The sequence below is a fragment of the Pelobates fuscus genome, chromosome 3 (genome assembly GCF_036172605.1).
Source record: "Pelobates fuscus isolate aPelFus1 chromosome 3, aPelFus1.pri, whole genome shotgun sequence".
Lineage (NCBI taxonomy): Eukaryota > Metazoa > Chordata > Amphibia > Anura > Pelobatidae > Pelobates > Pelobates fuscus.
Window position 1 is genome coordinate 401,535,708 of NC_086319.1, and position 22,513 is coordinate 401,558,220.

Consider the following 22,513-nt stretch of genomic DNA (forward strand, 5'->3'; position numbering starts at 1 on the left):
TATTTTTACATAATTGTGTGATTTTATTAGTTATATATTGAGGGACCTGCCTGACAACCCAGGCAGAAAGGCCACAGAATTTAATTGGCAAGCCCTATATTTAACCCTATAACTTAAAGATAAGGGAAGAGGATGAGAGATCCTTATCTATTTGACTATGGGTTTTCTTCTGTTATGTGACTGAATAATACTATAGATACATAATGGTTTATAAAGATAACTGTATTAAACTTTAGCAAAAATATATTTCTAATGAAATTGCATAATTCAATAATAGTGTATTTATTGTATCTATGACATATCTTTAGTATTAGGATTTTTTAAGGTTTTTTTTGTATATTTTAGATATATAAACATTGTGGGTGCATCACTCTGTATGTAAAAATACTATATAAGAATAGGGGGAGCTTTATCAAGTACATTACTTTTTATTAGGTGGTGTAATGAAGTGTTTATCCCTCTGCCATCAAGAACTTATTTTAATGTGTTCTTGGACAAGCTTGCAACGGACCTCCTGGCACCCTGAACGTGTACCTTCGTCTTTCACTACTTCCTAGTACTTGCAAGTACCATAATCACTGCACTGGAATACCATAACCACCGTAGACCCCACAAACTGCCGTAGCTTGGTTGGGGTCTCGCTGTCCTCCACCCACCCTGGGCCCAAGATCAGGATCCAGCTTCCAGACCTCTCCTAGTCCAGAGAGAGTAGCAGGAACAGGGGACAATCCGCAACACTTCTTGCCCTAAATCGCCGTAGCTTCACTGGGGCCCTGGAACCGCTCCTTCCTGAAACCGAATGGGGAGTTAGCTCTGACACCTCCAGGCACTGGACGACACTCAGTCCTGGGAACTCTGGAACCAAATGGGGTATTAGCTCTAGTCCTTCCAAGGACTTTCCCCATTGAATCTCTTGCAAGCTGGAACAGCAGACACAGGAGCAAATCTTCTTTCCCTCCAATATCAGGACGACACAGTTTTGGAGTGTAAGCAGGAACAGTACTTTTGAGCATGGGTCCATAGTCCCAGGGTAGGAGGCTGGCAAGCAGGCCCCTCCAAAAACTCGAGGGGAGTTTGTCACAATGCTTTTATTTTATTTATTGAACTACCTTGTTTAAGGAGGGTGTTTTGTATGTACAGTGGGACCTCAGTTTATAAATTTAATGCGTTCTCAGGGACGTTTCTTATTGCAAAACATTTGTAAATCGAAACGTGGTTTCCCATAGGAATGCACTGAAAACCAATTAATCCGTTCTGGACGTCAGAAATCAGTCAAAATGAGCTGGAATGGAAACCAACCCACAATGCAGAACACACAATAAAAGGCATTCACAGCTTGAGAAAGTCCCAAAACAACTGCAAACAATTTCCAGAATTGCTCCAAAACTCGATGCAAAAGCCCCTCCAACACCTCCGCACAACGCCACGTGCTATAATAATAGGCAGGGGGCAGTGTTATAAAACCTCCTAGGTGCAATCCATCCTGGGGAAACTTGCTTTGTATTGCAACAATTTTTGGAAAACGAGGCATTATTTTCAAAGGATTTTCATTTGTAAACCGAAAATTATGTTAACCGAGGCGTTTGTAAACCGAGGTCCCACTGTATATGGTATCTTGATAAAAGTCTTCGGACTGAAACGTTGATCTATCCTTTTGTACACAAATATGGAAGAAACCATAAGAGATATCTATATAAAACAAAGTAATACCCTTAACACACATGTATACATACATACAAGAATGACAATGAATTAGGTTATGAGTTTGTAAAAGAGTTTATTTTGGCATAGTTTCATACCTTTTCTTTTGAGTAGTGATAATATCGAGACCATTCATATTATGGGGTGCGCTGGCTGTCTATATGATATTTATATACACATATTAAAATACACATAAAAATTGGCACAATCTAGACTTCAATAAACATTACGGAACTGTCACGTATAGCATGTAACCTGCTTATGTATAATATTAATTATAAACAATTCCTGCACCTAGTATAGACGACCCCTATTATAAAACCTGAAGACGCTACGTGCTATTGGCACTATATATAATTGCAGCATTAAGCATGGCAAGGGTAAAGGTTTTGGCTTTTTTTATTTTGGCCCTTTCCCCCACCTATCTTCCTCTCATCTAAAATTCAGTCAGATCATCATTAAAGTATAAATGTATGCTGGGTGTAAAGAGGTCAGTATCGATTTTGAGCTGGTCGAACTCATCATCTTCATCCTGCACTCCATTTTCCTGCAGAGATTTATCCATGTCTAAGGGAACTCCACAAAACTTCCAGGTGTAACTTGCAGCGTGGGCGTTATAGGGCAGATATCGGTGCAGGATCTCCCACATGTTCTCTTCTGAACATACCTGTCAGAGAAACAGCAACAATCAGAACAAATCATGTTTTTGCTTTATCTGGGGAAGGGACAGCTCCTTCTGTCTGTGTCCCTGTGTCACCCTGCAGGAGGAGGGACAGACTCATAGCTCCTGTTTGTCTGTGTCACTGTGTCACCCTGCAGGGGGAGGGACAGACTCATAGCTCCTTCTGTCTGTGTCACTGTGCAGGGGGAGGGACAGGGGGAGGGACAGACTCATAGCTCCTTCTGTCTGTGTCACCGTGTCACCCTGCAGAGGGAGGGACTGACTCATAGCTCCTTCTGTCTGTGTCACTGTGTCACCCTGCAGGGGGAGGGACAGACTCATAGCTCCTTCTGTCTGTGTCACTGTGTCACCCTGCAGGGGGAGGGACAGGCTCATAGCACCTTCTGTCTGTGTCTCTGTGTCACCCTGCAGGGGGAGGGACAGACTCATAGCTCCTTCTGTCTGTGTCACTGTGTCACCCTGCAGGGGGAGGGACAGGCTCATAGCACCTTCTGTCTGTGTCTCTGTGTCACCCTGCAGGGGGAGGGACTGACTCATAGCTCCTTCTGTCTGTGTCACTGTGTCACCCTGCAGGGGGAGGGACAGGCTCATAGCACCTTCTGTCTGTGTCTCTGTGTCACCCTGCAGGGGGAGGGACAGACTCATAGCTCCTTCTGTCTGTGTCACTGTGTCACCCTGCAGGGGAAGGGACAGACGCATAGCTCCTTCTGTCTGTGTCACTGTGTCACCCTGCAGGGGAAGGGACAGACGCATAGCTCCTTCTGTCTGTGTCACTGTGTCACCCTGCAGGGGGAGGTACAGATTCATAGCTCGTTCTGTCTGTGTCACTGTGTCACCCTGCAGGAGGAGGGACAAACGCATAGCTCCTTCTGTCTGTGTCACTGTGTCACCCTGCAGGGGGTGGGACAGATGCATAGCTCCTTCTGTCTGTGTCACTGTGTCACCCTGCAGGGGGAGGGACAGACTCATAGCTCCTTCTGTCTGTGTCACCGTGTCACCCTGCAGGGAGAGGGACAGACTCATAGCTCCTTCTGTCTGTGTCACTGTGTCACCCTGCAGGGGGAGGGACAGACTCATAGCTCCTTCTGTCTGTGTCACTGTGTCACCCTGCAGGGGGAGGGACAGACTCATAGCTCCTTCTGTCTGTGTCACCGTGTCACCCTGCAGAGGGAGGGACAGACTCATAGCTCCTTCTGTCTGAGTCACTGTGTCACCGTGCAGGGGGAGGGACAGACTCATAGCTCCTTCTGTCTGTGTCACTGTGTCACCCTGCAGGGGGTGGGACAGACTCATAGCTCCTTCTGTCTGTGTCACTGTAACACCCTGCAGAGGGAGGGACAGGCTCATAGCACCTTCTGTCTGTGTCACTGTGTCACCCTGCAGGGGAAGGGACAGACGCATAGCTCCTTCTGTCTGTGTCACTGTGTCACCCTGCAGGGGGAGGGACAGACTCATAGTTCCTTCTGTCTGTGTCACCCTGCAGGGAGAGGGACAGACGCATAGCTCCTTCTGTCTGTGTCACTGTGTCACCCTGCAGGGGGTGGGACAGACTCATAGTTCCTTCTGTCTGTGTCACTGTGTCACCCTGCAGGGGGAGGTACAGACTCATAGCTCCTTCTGTCTGTGTCACTGTGTCACCCTGCAGGGGGTGGGACAGACTCATAGCTCCTTCTGTCTGTGTCACTGTAACACCCTGCAGAGGGAGGGACAGACTCATAGCTCCTTCTGTCTGTGTCACCCTGCAGGGGAAGGGACAGACGCATAGCTCCTTCTGTCTGTGTCACCCTGCAGGGAGAGGGACAGACGCATAGCTCCTTCTGTCTGTGTCACTGTGTCACCCTGCAGGGGGTGGGACAGACTCATAGTTCCTTCTGTCTGTGTCACTGTGTCACCCTGCAGGGGGTGGGACAGACTCATAGTTCCTTCTGTCTGTGTCACTGTGTCACCCTGCAGGGGGAGGTACAGACTCATAGCTCCTTCTGTCTGTGTCACTGTGTCACCCTGCAGGGGTAGGGGCAGACTCATAGCTCCTTCTGTCTGTGTCACCCTGCAGGGGAAGGGACAGACGCATAGCTCCTTCTGTCTGTGTCACTGTGTCACCCTGCAGGGGGAGGGAGAGACTCATAGTTCCTTCTGTCTGTGTCACTGTGTCACCCTGCAGGGAGAGGGACAGACGCATAGCTCCTTCTGTCTGTGTCACTATGTCACCCTGCAGGAGGAGGGACAGACTCATAGCTCCTTCTGTCTGTGTCACTGTGTCACCCTGCAGGGGGAGGGACAGACTCATAGCTCCTTCTGTCTGTGCAGGGCCGGACTGGGAACTAAAATCAGCCCTGGAAAAAAATTCTATACCAGCCCAATAATGCGTCGCGCCAGCATAGTGTGCTGATATAGAGGGTAAAAAAATAACTTAAAACTGAAAACTCTTACTCCAACGAAGGAACGCATATAGGGCTTCAAAATAAACAAAAGAGCGCCTTTATTTTAAGTAGACGTACATTTGCATATAATCAATGTTTCAGTACAACTACTTTGGCCTATTAAGGACATTCTAGTAATGGTACTGAAATGCTGAATGTCTGCAGTTGCACAACTAAAAAAAATGAAGTGATCTGGTTAATTTTGAAGTTCTATGGGTGCGCTCTTCACTTTGAATATGTTATTGTGCATGAGTATGCAACTAGCAACAAGACTGGGCCAATAGGTGCTCATTACACACACACACACACACACACACACACACACACGTATTGGCCCAGTCTTATATATAATATGTGTGTATTATGCATATATAAATGTATATTACTATATGTGTAAATATTATAGGCATAATTATATGTTACTAATACACATATCAATATACATGCATATATATATATATATATATATATATATATATATATATATATATATATGTATGTGTGTATGTATGTGTGTGTGTATTACTGTCAGGATCACATCAATTTACTTCTATTACCTTTACCTTGTTTAGTGTATCTTGTCTCCAATTGTCTCCTTTTTTTCCCCACTTACAGCAACCCTTGTGCATCTTTTACTTCATCCCAGTCCCTGTGTGTTTCTTTTTACCCTTCTCCAGCCTCTGTATTTCTCTTTCCCCCAGCCCCTTTTGTGTTGTTCTTAGCCCCAGCCAATGTGTCTCTTTCTCCCCTTCCAAATTTCATTTGTGTGTCTCTTTCTAACTCCAGACTCTGTGTGCCTCTTTCTCTTCTCCCAGCCACTCTCTGTCTCTTTTTCCCCAGCCCAGCGTTGCCTCCCACAAATCTTGTGTCACTTTGTTCCCCTTCCCTACTGTATGTCTGTTTGTCCCCCCAATAAACCTTCAGTGTGTCTCTCTTCCCCATCTCCTCCCTGTGTCTCTCTTCCCCATCTCCTCCCTGTGTCTCTCTCTTACCCATCTGTCTCTTTGTACCACCATCCCCTGTGTCTCTCTATTACCCCATCTGTCTCTGTGTCCCCCCTTCTCCTGTGTCTCTCTAATACCCTCTCTTTGTCCCCCTCACCCCTATGTCTCTCTATTACCCCTCTGTCTCTATTACCCCTCTTTGTCCCCCCATCCCCTGTCTCTCTATTACCCCTCTTGTCGTCCCCCCCCAACCTGGTGTCTTTCTATTACCCCTCAGTCTCTGTGACCCCCTTCCCCTGTGTTTCTATTACCCCTCTATTTGCCCCCCCCTTCCCCTCTATTTGTCCCCCCTTCCCCTCTATTTGTCTCCCCCCTTCCCCTCTATTATTTGCCCCCCTTCCCCTCTATTATTTGCCCCCCCTTCCCTTCTATTTGTCCCCCCTTCCCTTCTATTTGCCCCCATTCCCCTCTATAAGTCTCCCCCATTCCCCTCTATAAGTCTCCCCCCTTCGCCTCTATTTGTCTCACCCCCTTCCCCTCTATTTGCCTCACCCCCTTCCCCTCTATTTGCCTCATCCCCTTCCCCTCTATTTGCCTCCCCCCTTCCCCTCTATTTGCCTCCCCCCTTCCCCTCTATTCCCCCCCCCCTTCCCCTCTATTTGTCCCCCCATCCCCTCTATTTGTCCCCCCTATCCCCTCTATTTGCCTCCCCCCTTCCCCTCCCGTGTCCCTTCTGACCTTTTTACAGGAGGACTGAGGGAGGGGGCGGAGCTAACTACCATGCTCCATTGCGGTTTCCATAATTCCCAGCATCTACACATCATAGAGTAATCCCTACTCTATGATGTGTAGATGCTGGGAATTATGGGAACCGCGAGGGAGCTTGGTAGTTAGCTCCGCCCCCTCCCTCAGTCCTCCTGTGCTGACAGCTATGCTGCTGTCAGTATCCGTGAGTGTGCGCCAGACCAGTTAGGCGGACGCTCGGCACACTCACTGATACTGACAGCAGCATAGCTGTCAGCACAGGAGATGGGGCCGCCGGCCGCAAGGTGAGTAATCACCTCAGAGTGTGCCGCCGGATCGGCCACCCGGCGGCACCGACATGCGGCCGGTGGCCGCGATTTTATTAAAATATAGAGAGCAGGGCTCCCTCTCTTTATCCAGCCCCCCCAGGTGCCGCGGCCCACCGGGAAATTTCCCGGTTTCCCGGTGGGCCAGTCCGGCCCTGTGTCTGTGTCACTGTGTCACCCTGCAGGGAGAGGGACAGACTCATAGCTCCTTCTGTCTGTGTCACTGTGTTACCCTGCAGGGGAAGGGAGAGACGCATAGCTCCTTCTGTCTGTGTCACCCTGCGGGTGAGGGACAGACTCATAGCTCCTTCTGTCTGTGTCACCGTGTCACCCTGCAGGGGGAGGGACAGACTCACAGCTCCTTCTGTTTGTCACTGTGTCACCCTGCAGGGGGAGAGACAGACTCATAGCTCCAGGGGGAGTCACTGTGTCACCCTGTAGGGGGAGGGACAGACTCATAGCTCCTTCTGTCTGTCACTGTGTCACCCTGCAGGGGGAGAGACAGACTCATAGCTCCTTCTGTCTGTGTCACTGTGTCTCCCTGCAGGGGGAGGGACAGACTCATAGCTCCTTCTGTCTGTGTCAGTGTCACCCTGCAGGGGGAGGGACAGATGCATAGCTCCTTCTGTCTGTGTCACTGTGTCACCCTGCAGGGGGTGGGACAGACTCATAGCTCCTTCTGTCTGTGTCACTATGTCACCCTGCAGGGGGAGGGACAGACTCATAGCTCCTTCTGTCTGTGTCACTGTGTCACCCTGCAGGGGGAGGGACAGACTCATAGCTCCTTCTGTCTGTCACTGTGTCACCCTGCAGGGGGAGGGACAGACTCATAGCTCCTTCTGTCTGTGTCACTGTGTCACCCTGCAGGGGGAGGGACAGACTCATAGCTCCTTCTGTCTGTGCCACTGTGTCACCCTGCAGGGGGAGGGACAGACTCATAGCTCCTTCTGTCTGTGTCACTGTGTCACCCTGCAGGGGGTGGGACAGATGCATAGCTCCTTCTGTCTGTGTCACTGTGTCACCCTGCAGGGGAGGTACAGATTCATAGCTCCTTCTGTCTGTGTCACTGTGTCACCCTGCAGGAGGAGGGACAAACGCATAGCTCCTTCTGTCTGTGTCACTGTGTCACCCTGCAGGGGGAAGGACAGACTCATAGCTCCTTCTGTCTGTGTCACTATGTCACCCTGCAGGGGGAGGGACAGACTAATAGCTCCTTCTGTCTGTCACTGTGTCACCCTGCAGGGGGAGGGACAGACTCATAGCTGCTTCTGTCTGTGTCACTGTGTCACCCTGCAGGGGGAGGGACAGACTCATAGCTCCTTCTGTCTGTGTCACTGTGTCACCCTGCAGGGGGAGGGACAGACTCATAGCTCCTTCTGTCTGTGTCACTGTGTCACCCTGCAGGGGGTGGGACAGATGCATAGCTCCTTCTGTCTGTGTCACTGTGTCACCCTGCAGGGGGAGGTACAGATTCATAGCTCCTTCTGTCTGTGTCACTGTGTCACCCTGCAGGAGGAGGGACAAACGCATAGCTCCTTCTGTCTGTGTCACTGTGTCACCCTGCAGGGGGTGGGACAGACTCATAGCTCCTTCTGTCTGTGTCACTATGTCACCCTGCAGGGGGAGGGACAGACTCATAGCTCCTTCTGTCTGTCACTGTGTCACCCTGCAGGGGGAGGGACAGACTCATAGCTCCTTCTGTCTGTGTCACTGTGTCACCCTGCAGGGGAAGGGACAGATGCATAGTTCCTTCTGTCTGTGTCACTGTGTCACCCTGCAGGGGGAGGGACAGACTCATAGTTCTTCCTGTCTGTGTCATGTTGAAGGAGGTGACATAGAGTCATACCCATGCAACCTTTTTAGATATATGTTGCCTTCTGTCAATTTCAGTAGCATTGTGATGAGTAATACATGCAGACAATGCAGAAACTTACAGAGTCACTTAATTAAAGACTTAAATTATGCTTGTTTATTTGAGTTCTTATGCTGATTACATAAAAAGGTGCAAATAAGTGGCTGTAGATTGTGGTTGCTTTGATTAGATTTTGTGATTATATTCTTGGACAGGGCTAAAGATTTCCACTTGCCCACTGGCTATCGGTGAGTGAAATTTCAGCTGAGCCAAGTAACAATTCACACGTGGTGAGTGTGTCACAGACGCTCCAGGCTTACAGTGGCAAATACCTTTTAGACCTTGGTAACTGCATTGGACTTGAAAATGTAAAACCCTGTTCTGGGATATCATGTGCCTTCTCTTGTGTACCCAGTGAATTCTGCACCTTCCTACCTCCAGCTTGTGCTCCTGAGATGTCAGTGTATTGATTACACGGATGAACCTAGTTTTAGAAGATAGGATACCAATTTCGTAGGAAGGATCCTTCCACCAGGGACGCCCAAAGCTTGTTTCCCAGTCTGAAGATGGAAACGAGGGGAAACGTGGAGGAAACGGCCCTGAGGTGTGTAATATTTCAAGCATCCGGTCTGGGGGTCTATGCACGTCTTTACCTGCAGATCAGATTACAGAGCAAAGTGTTGGGATTTTGCCAGTACACGTGGAATTTAAGTGTCCTAAAGAAGAATAAATTGGCAGGTTATCGTGCTACATGTGATGAATATTATGGTTAATGGAAAATATTTCAGGTAAATCGGGTGGATTGATGCTCTCTGGAAGTCAGAATGGGTGGGAAAATCTCAAGATTGAGTGGGACAATTTCTTAAGGTGACAGCCAAATTCTCATTGTAATTGGCAGATTCTCAGTCAAAAGTATAAGATTGACATATTTATCAAACACCAATAGTTACGCTGATCTGCCCAGGGTCTTCCTGGTTTAATTTTTCTGTCACAGCAAGATTATATTTGATTTTTTATTTTTTTAATAATCAGATGCCAATGTGAAGCGCTGCGGAATTTGTTGGCGCTATATAAATAATAACATATTGATAATAATAACAATGACAACCAATGGTACAAACGTTGTAAACTGAAATGATATCAGCAATCAGTAGGGAGCGCACAAGTATTATTGAGTCACACAGCATTGAGAGTAATTATACAAAACAAAAAGTGTCATAAAAACAGCAATACTATTGGTTATACATCCGCTGTGATCTCCAAAAATGTCAAATTGTAGAAGATACAGAAAAGGTGTAGGCAGAATGAGATGAATGGATTGACAAGGATAAAATATGTGTAAAAAGAGTATAGGTATGGGTATGCACTAACCCGGGAATTTTAGAGAATTGGAAATTTTACTTTAAACTTTAGAAATGTTCTCCCAATTAGCTACTTTTACGACCAATATTTTCCACTAAACTATGTAATTCAATCCTTTCGATTCCCAATTTAGAGAATGCACCCCATGGTTAGATCATCTTACGGTCACTCACATCTCCAGTCTTGGGATTAAACCAGTGACTAATGTCCTTCCCAGCCGCCTCAATTATTGGCTTCAACAAAATGTCACCTGAAGGAAATAAAAGAAATGAATTTGGGGAAAGGCAGGATGACACATAAATGGGGACATGATTTGTATGGCGAATGAGTAGTCTAGAATTACAATCAATCTTAGATATCAATTCACCATTTAAATACAGTACATACATATGTGTTGGGTATATTTTGAGTCCTACACTAAGAATTCACTTTGCTGCTGACAGATTTTACCTTTTAGCTGAAAGCAGCAAGGTAAATTATCCGAGTGGGATTCAACTAAAAGGGTTTGCCTTCAGAGCCGTCTTAATGCACAGGTCACTGGACAGATGCCCGGGTACCCCGCAAGCTTGCCACCTCGTCAGTATATTATTCAAGGAGATTTATTCAGAACGTTCAAACCCTCTTTATTAAGACCTTTAGGTGGACTTATCACCTCAGTATTAGCGGTTATCTGGACACGCTATCCTGCTGTTGCTAATACATATCTTGACGAAAACCATGTACTTGTACTAATTGTGAATAAGCAAAGCAAATTATGACGGACAGCTTGAAATCTGTGTTTTCTAATATTGAAATTGCAATGCTTATTTAGTGTTTATGCGCATGACGGTGACCGACTGTGCAGGAGAATGTTCATTTTCAAGACTGAAACTGATTTTTTTTTTTTTTTTAAGTCAAGAGAAAGAGAGGAATGGAGGAGGTAACTAGGACTAGTGAAAGGAATTATATACAGTTAAGTATGTTAAACTTAATATTTAATTAGTTAGCTTAAAAAGTCCAACAGGACAAAAATAAACCAGATACACCACACACCAAAATTCAAATAGTACTATATCTAAAAAATAAATAAAATACACAAACAAAAATGAATGAAAAATTCATTGGATTATTATTCATTATTATTATTATCTCGCTCCATGGATTATTATTATTATTATGATGATGATCTCGCTCCATGTGAGGCTGACTGTGTTACCAGTGGGCAGGGCGCTGGGTGTCTGTCTGTCTGTCTCGGTCAGTCAGTCTGTCTCGGTCAGTCAGTCTGTCTCGGTCTGTCAGTCTGTCTCGGTCTGTCAGTCTGTCTCGGTCTGTCAGTCTGTCTCGGTCTGTCAGTCTGTCTCGGTCTGTCAGTCTGTCTCTGTCAGTCTGTCTCTGTCAGTCTGTCTCTGTCAGTCTGTCTGTCTGTCTGTCTCTGGTTACCTCGGTGCTGCTGGGCGAGCGGGCTGAGGTCGTACACCCGGCCGAGGTAGGAGACCCACAGGTCGGTGAGCGTGCTGTGTCTGGAGACCTCCCGCGGGGTGTAGATCGGGCGCCGAGGGGGAGACATGTCTGCGGTTATCGCTGGAGCGACGGTTGCCATGGGAACGCGACGCGGCTGCTGTGATTCCTTCCTGCGTTCCACGAGCGATTGCGTTCCACAAGCTGCTTCCGGCGGCGTGTGCGTGGCACGCCTCGCGTTCGCTAAAATCACCTCCCCCAGGCTGGTCGGCGGCTTGGCGCAGGAGAACAAACGCAACCAGGAAATCGCTGATTGGATAACGTCAGACCGACGCCGCGTTCACCGCACTGCCCGACGGGAGCTGTAGTTTATTAGCCGTCCAGGCTGATTGGGCAGCATGGCGGCTCAGCTGGAGGAGAATGGCTGCAGCAGGCAGAGCAGCCCCACCGCCGGGGTAAGTAGGAGAGGCCAGTACATCTCCCCCCGGGAACCAGCGGGACCACTGCCCCCCTCCCCAGAGGATATATACCCCCCCCGAGTCTGACACCCCTAGACCCCCCCCCCCCCCCGAGTCCTGATACCCCCCCTCCCCCCAGAATCTGATGCCCCTTTACAGCCTGCGTAACCTCTGAGACCTCTGTCACAGGCTGTGTAACCCCCCTGATACCCCTCTCTCTCTCTCAGAGTCTGTCACAGGATCAGGATATGTCCCCACTCCTGATAGCCCCTGAGTCTGACACAGGCTGTGTACCCCCCTCCCCCCATGACACAGGCTGTGTACCCCCCCCCCCATGACACAGGCTGTGTACACCCCCCCCCCATGACACAGGCTGTGTACCCCCCCCCCATGACACAGGCTGTGTACACCCCCCCCCCATGACACAGGCTGTGTACCCCCCTCCCCCCATGACACAGGCTGTGTACCCCCCCCCCCCCCCATGACACAGGCTGTGTACACCCCCCCCCCCCATGACACAGGCTGTGTACACCCCCCCCCCCCCATGACACAGGCTGTGTACACCCCCCCCCCCCATGACACAGGCTGTGTACCCCCCCCCCCCCATGACACAGGCTGTGTACCCCCCCCCCCATGACACAGGCTGTGTACCTCCCCCCCCCCCCATGACACAGGCTGTGTACCTCCCCCCCCCCCCCATGACACAGGCTGTGTACCTCCCCCCCCCCCCATGACACAGGCTGTGTACACCCCCCCCCATGACACAGGCTGTGTACACCCCCCCCATGACACAGGCTGTGTACACCCCCCCCCCATGACACAGGCTGTGTACACCCCCCCCATGACACAGGCTGTGTACACCCCCCCCCATGACACAGGCTGTGTACACACCCCCCCCCCTATGACACAGGCTGTGTACACACCCCCCCCCCTATGACACAGGCTGTGTACCCCCCCCCCATGACACAGGCTGTGTACCCCCCCCATGACACAGGCTGTGTACCCCCCCCATGACACAGGCTGTGTACACCCCCCCCATGACACAGGCTGTGTACACCCCCCCCATGACACAGGCTGTGTACACCCCCCCCATGACACAGGCTGTGTACACCCCCCCCCCCATGACACAGGCTGTGTACACCCCCCCCCCCATGACACAGGCTGTGTACACCCCCCCCCCCATGACACAGGCTGTGTACACCCCCCCCCCATGACACAGGCTGTGTACACCCCCCCCCCCCATGACACAGGCTGTGTACACCCACCCCCCCCCCATGACACAGGCTGTGTACACCCCCCCCCCCATGACACAGGCTGTGTACACCCCCCCCCCCCCCATGACACAGGCTGTGTACACCCCCCCCCCCATGACACAGGCTGTGTACACCCCCCCCCCATGACACAGGCTGTGTACACCCCCCCCCATGACACAGGCTGTGTACCCCCCCATGACACAGTGCTGTGTACACCCCCCCCCCCCCATGACACAGGCTGTGTACCCCCCCCCCCATGACACAGGCTGTGTACCCCCCCCCCCATGACACAGGCTGTGTACCCCCCCCCCCCCCATGACACAGGCTGTGTACCCCCCCCCCATGACACAGGCTGTGTACCCCCCCCCATGACACAGGCTGTGTACCCCCCCCCCATGACACAGGCTGTGTACACCCCCCCCCCATGACACAGGCTGTGTACACCCCCCCCCCATGACACAGGCTGTGTACACCCCCCCCATGACACAGGCTGTGTACACCCCCCCCCCATGACACAGGCTGTGTACACCCCCCCCCCCATGACACAGGCTGTGTACACCCCCCCCCCATGACACAGGCTGTGTACACCCCCCCCCCCATGACACAGGCTGTGTACACCCCCCCCCCCATGACACAGGCTGTGTACACCCCCCCCCCCATGACACAGGCTGTGTACACCCCCCCCCATGACACAGGCTGTGTACACCCCCCCCCCATGACACAGGCTGTGTACACCCCCCCCCATGACACAGGCTGTGTACACCCCCCCCCCATGACACAGGCTGTGTACACCCCCCCCCCCCATGACACAGGCTGTGTACACCCCCCCCCCCCCATGACACAGGCTGTGTACACCCCCCCCCCCATGACACAGGCTGTGTACACCCCCCCCCCCATGACACAGGCTGTGTACACCCCCCCCATGACACAGGCTGTGTACATCCCCCCCCATGACACAGGCTGTGTACACCCCCCCCCATGACACAGGCTGTGTACACCCCCCCCCCATGACACAGGCTGTGTACACCCCCCCCCATGACACAGGCTGTGTACACCCCCCCCATGACACAGGCTGTGTACACCCCCCCCCATGACACAGGCTGTGTACACCCCCCCCCCCCCATGACACAGGCTGTGTACACCCCCCCCCCCCATGACACAGGCTGTGTACACCCCCCCCCCATGACACAGGCTGTGTACACCCCCCCCCATGACACAGGCTGTGTACACCCCCCCCCCATGACACAGGCTGTGTACACCCCCCCCCCCCATGACACAGGCTGTGTACACCCCCCCCCCCCATGACACAGGCTGTGTACACCCCCCCCCCCCCATGACACAGGCTGTGTACACCCCCCCCCCCCCATGACACAGGCTGTGTACACCCCCCCCCCCATGACACAGGCTGTGTACACCCCTCCCCATGACACAGGCTGTGTACATCCCCCCCCATGACACAGGCTGTGTACATCCCCCCCCATGACACAGGCTGTGTACACCCCCCCCCCATGACACAGGCTGTGTACACTCCCCCCCCCATGACACAGGCTGTGTACACTCCCCCCCCCCATGACACAGGCTGTGTACACTCCCCCCCCCCCATGACACAGGCTGTGTACACTCCCCCCCCCATGACACAGGCTGTGTACACTCCCCCCCCCATGACACAGGCTGTGTACACTCCCCCCCCCATGACACAGGCTGTGTACACTCCCCCCCCCATGACACAGGCTGTGTACACTCCCCCCCCCCATGACACAGGCTGTGTACACTCCCCCCCCCATGACACAGGCTGTGTACACTCCCCCCCCCATGACACAGGCTGTGTACACCCCCCCCCCCATGACACAGGCTGTGTACACCCCCCCCCCATGACACAGGCTGTGTACACCCCCCCCCCCCATGACACAGGCTGTGTACACCCCCCCCCCCATGACACAGGCTGTGTACACCCCCCCCCCATGACACAGGCTGTGTACACCCCCCCCCATGACACAGGCTGTGTACACCCCCCCCCCCCCCATGACACAGGCTGGGTACCCCCCCCCCCCATGACACAGGCTGGGTACCCCCCCCCCGTGACACAGGCTGTGTACCCCCCCCCCATGACACAGGCTGTGTACCCCCCCCGATTCCCTTCTTCCTCAGTCTGTCACAGGCTGTGTACCCCTGTACAGGGGCAGACACCCCTCCCTCAGAGTCTGTCTGCCACAGGGTGCTAAATGGGAATATAGAGGAGTGTGCACACTAAAATGTAGTTGTCAAATCTCATAAAATGTTTACGTAGCGCAGCATAGTACATTGCTATGGCTGGTTTAGCAAAAAATCATCAGGAGCACATGAAAAAGTACAATGCGCAGCTTAGTTAATCAGGCCCACTGCTAAAACCTACATTTATTAGAAAAGCATGCTGCAATCTGTCACCAGCGGGCAGGTATTCACAGCTACTCAGTGTGTGCAGCTCGTTCCTGAGTACACGCTCTGTAATAGGGGGGGAGCAGAGGTAGATCCCCATGTTATCAAACTGCAACTTCTATAATGCTTTTCCAACTTTGAGATCTGTTTGGAATAACTTGTGTATTCCTTTCTCTATTTGTGCATATCATGGGAAGGAATCGCTTTAATTGAGATTCATGGCGAAGTGTTAGTTACCCTGCAGGGGCGAGAGTCTAAGCTTGCGGCCTGTCCCTCAGACCTTCTCCATCGGGTTCTAATATGAAGTCACCGAACACCCATTTTCCTCTGTATATAATGCTGCTGAACTAGATCTGACTGTTGGTAAATGAGAACCAACTTACATTGAAACTTCTCGTATTGGTTTCTAGGTAGCGTCACAATTGTGGCCTTTCACGGTTCACACATTTGGGGTTCCTTTTCTTATCTTTAAGAGGAACCTCTCATTTATTGATCAGCTGTGTATGATGGATTGCCAGTTCTCTAGGCCCTCTCTATGGGTCCATGTCTTTTTGCTCAGCCTGAAGATGAATTCGCTCACATTTCAATGTGTTTTTTTTTTTTACCCAGGACTCTGACAGCGAGGTGGCCGATTCTGCTCGCCATAAGCTTGAATCTCTCCTGAATCGCAACATGCGGATAGAAATGACAGACGGACGTTCACTAGTGGGATGTTTCCTCTGCACGGACCGGGATTGTAATGTTATCCTGGGCTCGGCGCAAGAATTCCTCCGACCATCAGGTGAGCATTTTCTCAGTAGGCAGGTTAAATGGGAGACACAGGGATTCACAAGAGATTACACACCAGCTGCATTAAGTAATCATATCTCGGTGCTCTCATACAACTCATAAGGGCTCTGGTTTTCTATCTTGGATACCTCTATAACTGGAACTATTGGTGGTGCGTGAAGACAGTGTAGGAACAGAGCGGTTTAGGTAATACAGAGAATTATTCAATTTATACATACTTTTAAAGAGGCTAAAGCTGATTATTGTTATGGTGCTATAAGTCTATAGAAGTTTCTATATTCTAAAAGAGGGGAAAAAAAAAAACAATACTCCCCACAAGGGGGAACAATAGTTTATAAGCCTCACCACTTAAAAATCTTAGGTCCTGTCCCCGTCTGCCTTTGACGGAGTGGAGACTGAGTCTGATACAGTATCGAGGGTCATCGGCACTGGAATCCGGTTCGTGACAGAAGGGATTTTAACCCTTCCAGTGCCACGTGGGAAATGCAAGGGAAGGGTGCATTGTTGGTGACTATAGTGTTAGGAAAACAACTTTTAAGCAGTTTAAGCCCTTAAGGACACGTGACATGTCGTGATTCCCTTGTATTCCAGAAGTTTGGTCCTTAAGGGGTTAACATTAAATGAGGAACCCTGGCCACCTTCATCCCAGCCTCCACTGAAGGTATGGATAAAGGGAGAGATTACACATTCTATCCATACCAGCAATGGGCACTGCGATAGACCAAAAGCAGTTAGCTGACATTCTCAGCCAATCATCACCATCCATTGCTGCTCAGGCTAATGATTCCTATTGGGCTGATGGTTTCAAAGGACATCAGACACTATAACCATTTCAGTGAGATGAAGCAGTTACTTTAATGCTTTATGAACTACTTTTTCCCTCAATCTCTATTCAGCTTAATCAATTGGTAATTGATAATGTGTTCTTTAAAAATGTAAAATGCTGCAGTGTTTGATTCTAACCATTTATTAAACAATGTATCCATCAGATGTTGGAATCTACCCGTGTGATCTCTGTGTTGTTAATATAGTGTAAAGATGGCATTATTATAACAATACACTAGGGGAAGTGGAGAGAATTAACTAGGCCGTGGCAAATATTAGGTTCAAACATCTTGAACTGGAAAAACTATCCTCCATTTTCTAGTAAAATGTGAGTTCTCCAAACTTTCTGCTTAAATGAATAAGTGAGCAATTATTTGGTGCGTGTGTTTTTTGTTTTTTTAATTTTATTTGCATGTGTTTCTGTTTTTAGATCACTAACCCCCCCCCCCCCCCCCCCTTTCAGTAAAAAAACTAAAATCTTACCTTTATTCCAACACTATGACTCATTACTCACTGCAGCTTGATTCTTCTCTGGTCAAGTCATCAATCATAATTGTTCTCTTAGTACTGAAGACACACAGTGCATGCGCATTGTCCATCAATCCAATACTTTTCATAGAGAATCGTTGGATGCTCCGTGTCAGCCATCTGCATACATTAACGTTGGTTGTCATATAGATGGAATTATTGAATCTATTTCATTCCGAAGTCTCAGATGGCTATTAATATAACAGTTATTAGTAGTAGTGGAAACTGAAATGTAAAGCAGTTGTTGGTGCTTTGACTGTCCCTCTGAGGGACACTCTGAGGGACACCATAGGTAGTTACTGACATGTTAGTGAATGTGAGCTGAATGGGTGGCAGGCCTTGGCAGCTAGTAATCTGTATCAGACACATTGCATTCTATGCTGTTTATTCCATCTCCACAGACTCGTTTCCGGTCAGAGAGCCACGCGTCCTGGGTCTCGCCATGGTTCCTGGCCACCACATCGTCTCCATAGAGGTGGAACTTGAAAACGTGGCCTCCCCTCAGTATCTCTGAGCCTCGCTGACAGTTTAACCATTTGTTTTTTGGCAAGGGGAGAAGCAGATCTGTAGCAGAGTCATTGCCATTTTAAAAACTTAGAAATGCGGCTAATATGTCTCTCTTTATGTGCATTTTGTGTATTTATTAATACACGTGTCTATAAAAGACCTGTCTTTCAGCTGTATTCTGTGTACATAAATCTGCACAAGTTGCTTATGGTATTAAAATTAAATTATTTATATTTCTCTGTATGTTCAATTATGGGCTATTAAATCCTGGTGGGAGCTGACTCTTGTAAGCATTACTGCCTAGTGCCATGGTATTGTACCCTTAACACACCACTATATTAGGACGTGAACAGACAGCGGCAGTGCCATCCTCCCCCTCACATCACTACTACACCACAACATGCATACACGGTACAGCACAGACTACGGCAAAACCATCCTCCTCCTCACCCACTGCTACACCACAACATGCATACACAGTACAGCACAGACTACGTCAATGCTATCCTCCCCCTCGCACACTGCTACACCACAACATGCATACACGGTACAGCACAGACTACGTCAATGCTATCCTCCTCCTCACACACTGCTACACCACAACATGCATACACGGTACAGCACAGACTACGTCAATGCTATCCTCCTCCTCACACACTGCTACACCACAACATGCATACACGGTACAGCACAGACTACGTCAATGCTATCCTCCCCCTCACACACTGCTACACCACAACATGCATACACGGTACAGCACAGACTACGTCAATGCTATCCTCCCCCTCACACACTGCTACACCACAACATGCATACACGGTACAGCACATACTACGTCAATGCTATCCTCCCCCTCACACACTGCTACACCACAACATGCATACACGGTACAGCACATACTACGTCAATGCTATCCTCCTCCTCACACACTGCTACACCACAACATGCATACACGGTACAGCACAGACTACGTCAATGCTATCCTCCCCCTCACACACTGCTACACCACAACATGCATACACGGTACAGCACAGACTACGTCAATGCTATCCTCCTCCTCACACACTGCTACACCACAACATGCATACACGGTACAGCACAGACTACGTCAATGCTATCCTCCCCCTCACACACTGCTACACCACAACATGTATACACGGTATAGCACAGACTATGACAATGCTATCCTCCCCCTTACCTTACTACTACACCATGACATGCGTACACAGACAGCAGTGCTAGCCTTTCTTTCACCCACTACAACACCATGACACGTATATACGGTACACCATGGACTACGGCAATGCCATCCTCCCTCTTCACAGACTAATATACCATGACATGCATACACAGTACAGGTAGAGCACAGACAGGGGCAGGGTCAGTCTCCTCCTTACACACCGCTCCAAATAATGACGTATACACAACACAGATTAGTGCAGTGCCAGCCTCAAACAATCTACTTCGCTATGACATTTATATACAATTGTGCTGCCTAGCTCTGCACATTCACCAAAACAGGATTCTTAACCATTTCCGTAGTGTTCCTAAAATAATAAACTTGGCTTCAAAGATACTTAAAGGGAAACTATAGTGCCAGGAAAGCAATCTCGTTTTCCTGGCACTATAGCTTACCTCTCTGTCAAGGCCCCCTTCTGTCACTTACCTGTGTCTAGCATAGATGTCCCTTGGTGCTGGCTCAGCTCCTCCCCTGCCGGCAGGAAAGACCTAATGCTCAGGCAATGGCCCCGCTCGCATTGGGATCTTAAATAGGCGGAAGTGGTCTGGGTGCCTACAGTGTCCCTTTAAAAGAAAGTATTACAAGGCACTCAGTCCTGTGCCGGCTGGACAGCACCAGAACTGCCAAGGACTTCGAAAACTGCAGAATCTGGCAGGAAGAAAAGACGCTGTAGAGAAAAGCGCTATTAACTTGGCCACTTAGACATTAGCCCTGGTAGCCTACTTAACCAGCCCTATTAGAATACAGAATGCCTTCTGTAATAAACCGGAATCAAAGAAAAGGACGGTGCTCAGCTCGAAAACCCAACTAAAATGTGCTTGTTGAATAAAGTAAAGCACGTTCGATGGATGTTTTGGTGCTAATATTGCACCTTCGTCACGGAACAAATGAACCTCTGTTTTACCCGGGGTATTTATGAGGGTACTACACCCACCCTGAATTAAATCACACCCAATATTAGCCCAGAACATAATTACAGATAAAATAATCAGCCACCACCCCATCTAGTGGTGAACGGCAGTACTATGCTACATCAGCCTTTTCATGATTATGTAGGCTTCCAGGGCTAATGTCCAAGTGGCCGAGGTAGTACCTATTTCCTCTGCATGGTCTTTTCTTCTTGCCTGATTCTGATACTTGGGGATTTTAGCCGTTAATTTCTGTATAAGACAGAGGTATCCCGTAAGCACAGTTATTGATAGTCTTTGCTTCCAGGAATATTTTAAGTACATCCAGTTATTCACAAGTGACTATTAATCAGACAGACTTCCAGGCGGATAGATTTAAGTCCATCTTTTGCTATTTGCGACATTTTACGAGATATTATTAAAGAGTGATATTTGCTTCCTCCTCAGGCAGTGATGCAATAAAGACGCACACAGAAAAACAAGTAATAGGATTGCGCTAAAATAATTGGTACAATCCAATATTAATAAATAAGCAGCGCTATATATTGTGAAAAAGCTCCACTCACACAAAAAGGATATATTACGGGGACTTACCTGCCTGACAGCTGGTTTTATCCAGAGTGTTAATAAAGAATTCTCTATCTTCACGTCTGCATACTTTGCAATAGATGCCATCACAGTGCGGAGCAGACTAAATTGCTCTACCTGTGTGAGTTCTCTGGTTTCTATCCATTTTATTTTATATATATATTGCCCTATGAGTTTGTGTTTTCTCTTACTATTTGAGATTCATATTGAAGCATTGACACAAGAAAGGGGTTACTCCTAAGTGAGTTAAAAAAAAAAAAAAGTTTTTTTTCTTAATATTTGCACATTACACAAATAAGTTTTTTTTTCACAAGCTCACTTTGTCATAAATACCATAAGCACTGATAGTTCTTAATTATTTTACACGTTTATATGGTATTAATGTAAAAATGATTAATTAATTGTAGTCTTAAAGGGACATTCCAGGCACCCAGACCACTTCTGCCCATTGGAGTGGTCTGGGTGCCAACTCCCACTACTCTTAACCCTGCAAGTGTAATTATTGCAATTTTCATAAACTGCAATAGTTACCTAGCAGGGTTAACTCCTCCTCTAGTGGCTGTCTACTAGACAGCCACTAGAGGGAACTTCCTGCTCTATAGCACAGGAAACCTGTGCTAGAGCGTCGCTGGACGTCCTCACGCTGCGTGAGGACCTCCAGCGTCGCTAAAATCCCCATAGAAAAAACATGGGGAGGTCTAATGGTCTCATCCCGCCGCCGGCCACGCATGCGCAATCGGTCTCCCCTGCCGGCTGACAGCGGGGGGGGTGGGAGCGTGGGCGGACCATAAACCACCGCCGAGGGACATCGGCGGTGGTCTCAGGAAAGTCACTGAAGGGGTTTTCACCCCTTTCAGCAACCAGTGATTGGGGAGTGGGAGGGAGAGGGGACCTGCAGTGCCAGGAAAACGGTTTGTTTTCCTGACACTGAAGTGTCCCTTTAAAGGCACAGCGCACTTTATTTTTGGTTTTAAGTGATGTAATAAAGCCTTATTGAGGTTTCCCGCTGGCTGGCTGCTACGTTAAACTGGTGGTTAGCTTTTGAAATGGGATACAAAGTTTATTTTCACTTTGGTGCAGGTGGTTACATTGTAAATATTTCCTTTGTAGTTTGTGTACATAATTATAACGGGTTACTCCAAGCACCATTACAATGTCATTGATTTGGTCATGGTGCCTGGAGTCCATATGTGCAGCGTTTTGCTTTGAAACATTTCAACCTACTGAGATTACCCCTTAGATGCAGAAGGTGTAACTCCACCTCCAGTAGCCTCGTTTTCCAGCCTGGCTAACGTCAGTTCTTTTCAAAAGTCGCGTCTGACGCCAGCGCACATAAGGAGATGCTGATTGGCCAGGGCTGTGTTTGACTTGTGCTGGCTCTGCCCCTGATCTGCCTCCTTCACAGTCTCAGCCAATCCAATGGGTAAGCATTGTGATTGGCTCGGAGAATCCCTTCTGATGATGTCCGCATAGAGCAGGCAGGTCAGAGGCAGATCAATGCAGAGGCAGCAGCAGCAGACTGGAATACAAATAA

General features: G+C 49.1%; 2 protein-coding genes across 2 annotated transcripts; one reads left to right on the top strand and one right to left on the bottom strand.

The window, feature by feature from the left end:
• Positions 1-1,752: 1,752 nt before the first annotated feature.
• Positions 1,753-11,675, bottom strand: LOC134601527 (cytochrome b5 domain-containing protein 1). Its single transcript, XM_063446039.1, is given in 5 exon segments — positions 1,753-2,368; positions 9,105-9,250; positions 9,253-9,322; positions 10,205-10,281; positions 11,451-11,675. Coding segments are annotated over 5 exon segments (684 nt in total). The 5' UTR covers positions 11,611-11,675; the 3' UTR covers positions 1,753-2,137.
• Positions 11,676-11,815: 140 nt separating this feature from the next.
• NAA38 (N-alpha-acetyltransferase 38, NatC auxiliary subunit) lies at positions 11,816-18,476 on the top strand. Its single transcript, XM_063446040.1, has 3 exons — positions 11,816-11,923; positions 16,204-16,375; positions 18,138-18,476. The coding sequence occupies exons 1-3, from the start codon at positions 11,867-11,869 to the stop codon at positions 18,248-18,250; spliced, it is 342 nt and encodes a 113-aa protein (XP_063302110.1). The 5' UTR covers positions 11,816-11,866; the 3' UTR covers positions 18,251-18,476.
• Positions 18,477-22,513: the final 4,037 nt, after the last annotated feature.

Coding starts and splice junctions, on each gene's coding strand:
- NAA38 (XM_063446040.1), top strand. CDS start 11,867: ATGGCGGCTCAGCTGGAGGAGAATGGCTGCAGCAGGCAGAGCAGCCCC. Junction 11,924..16,203: donor AGAGCAGCCCCACCGCCGGG/GTAAGTAGGAGA, acceptor TTTTTTACCCAG/GACTCTGACAGCGAGGTGGC. Junction 16,376..18,137: donor AGAATTCCTCCGACCATCAG/GTGAGCATTTTC, acceptor CCATCTCCACAG/ACTCGTTTCCGGTCAGAGAG.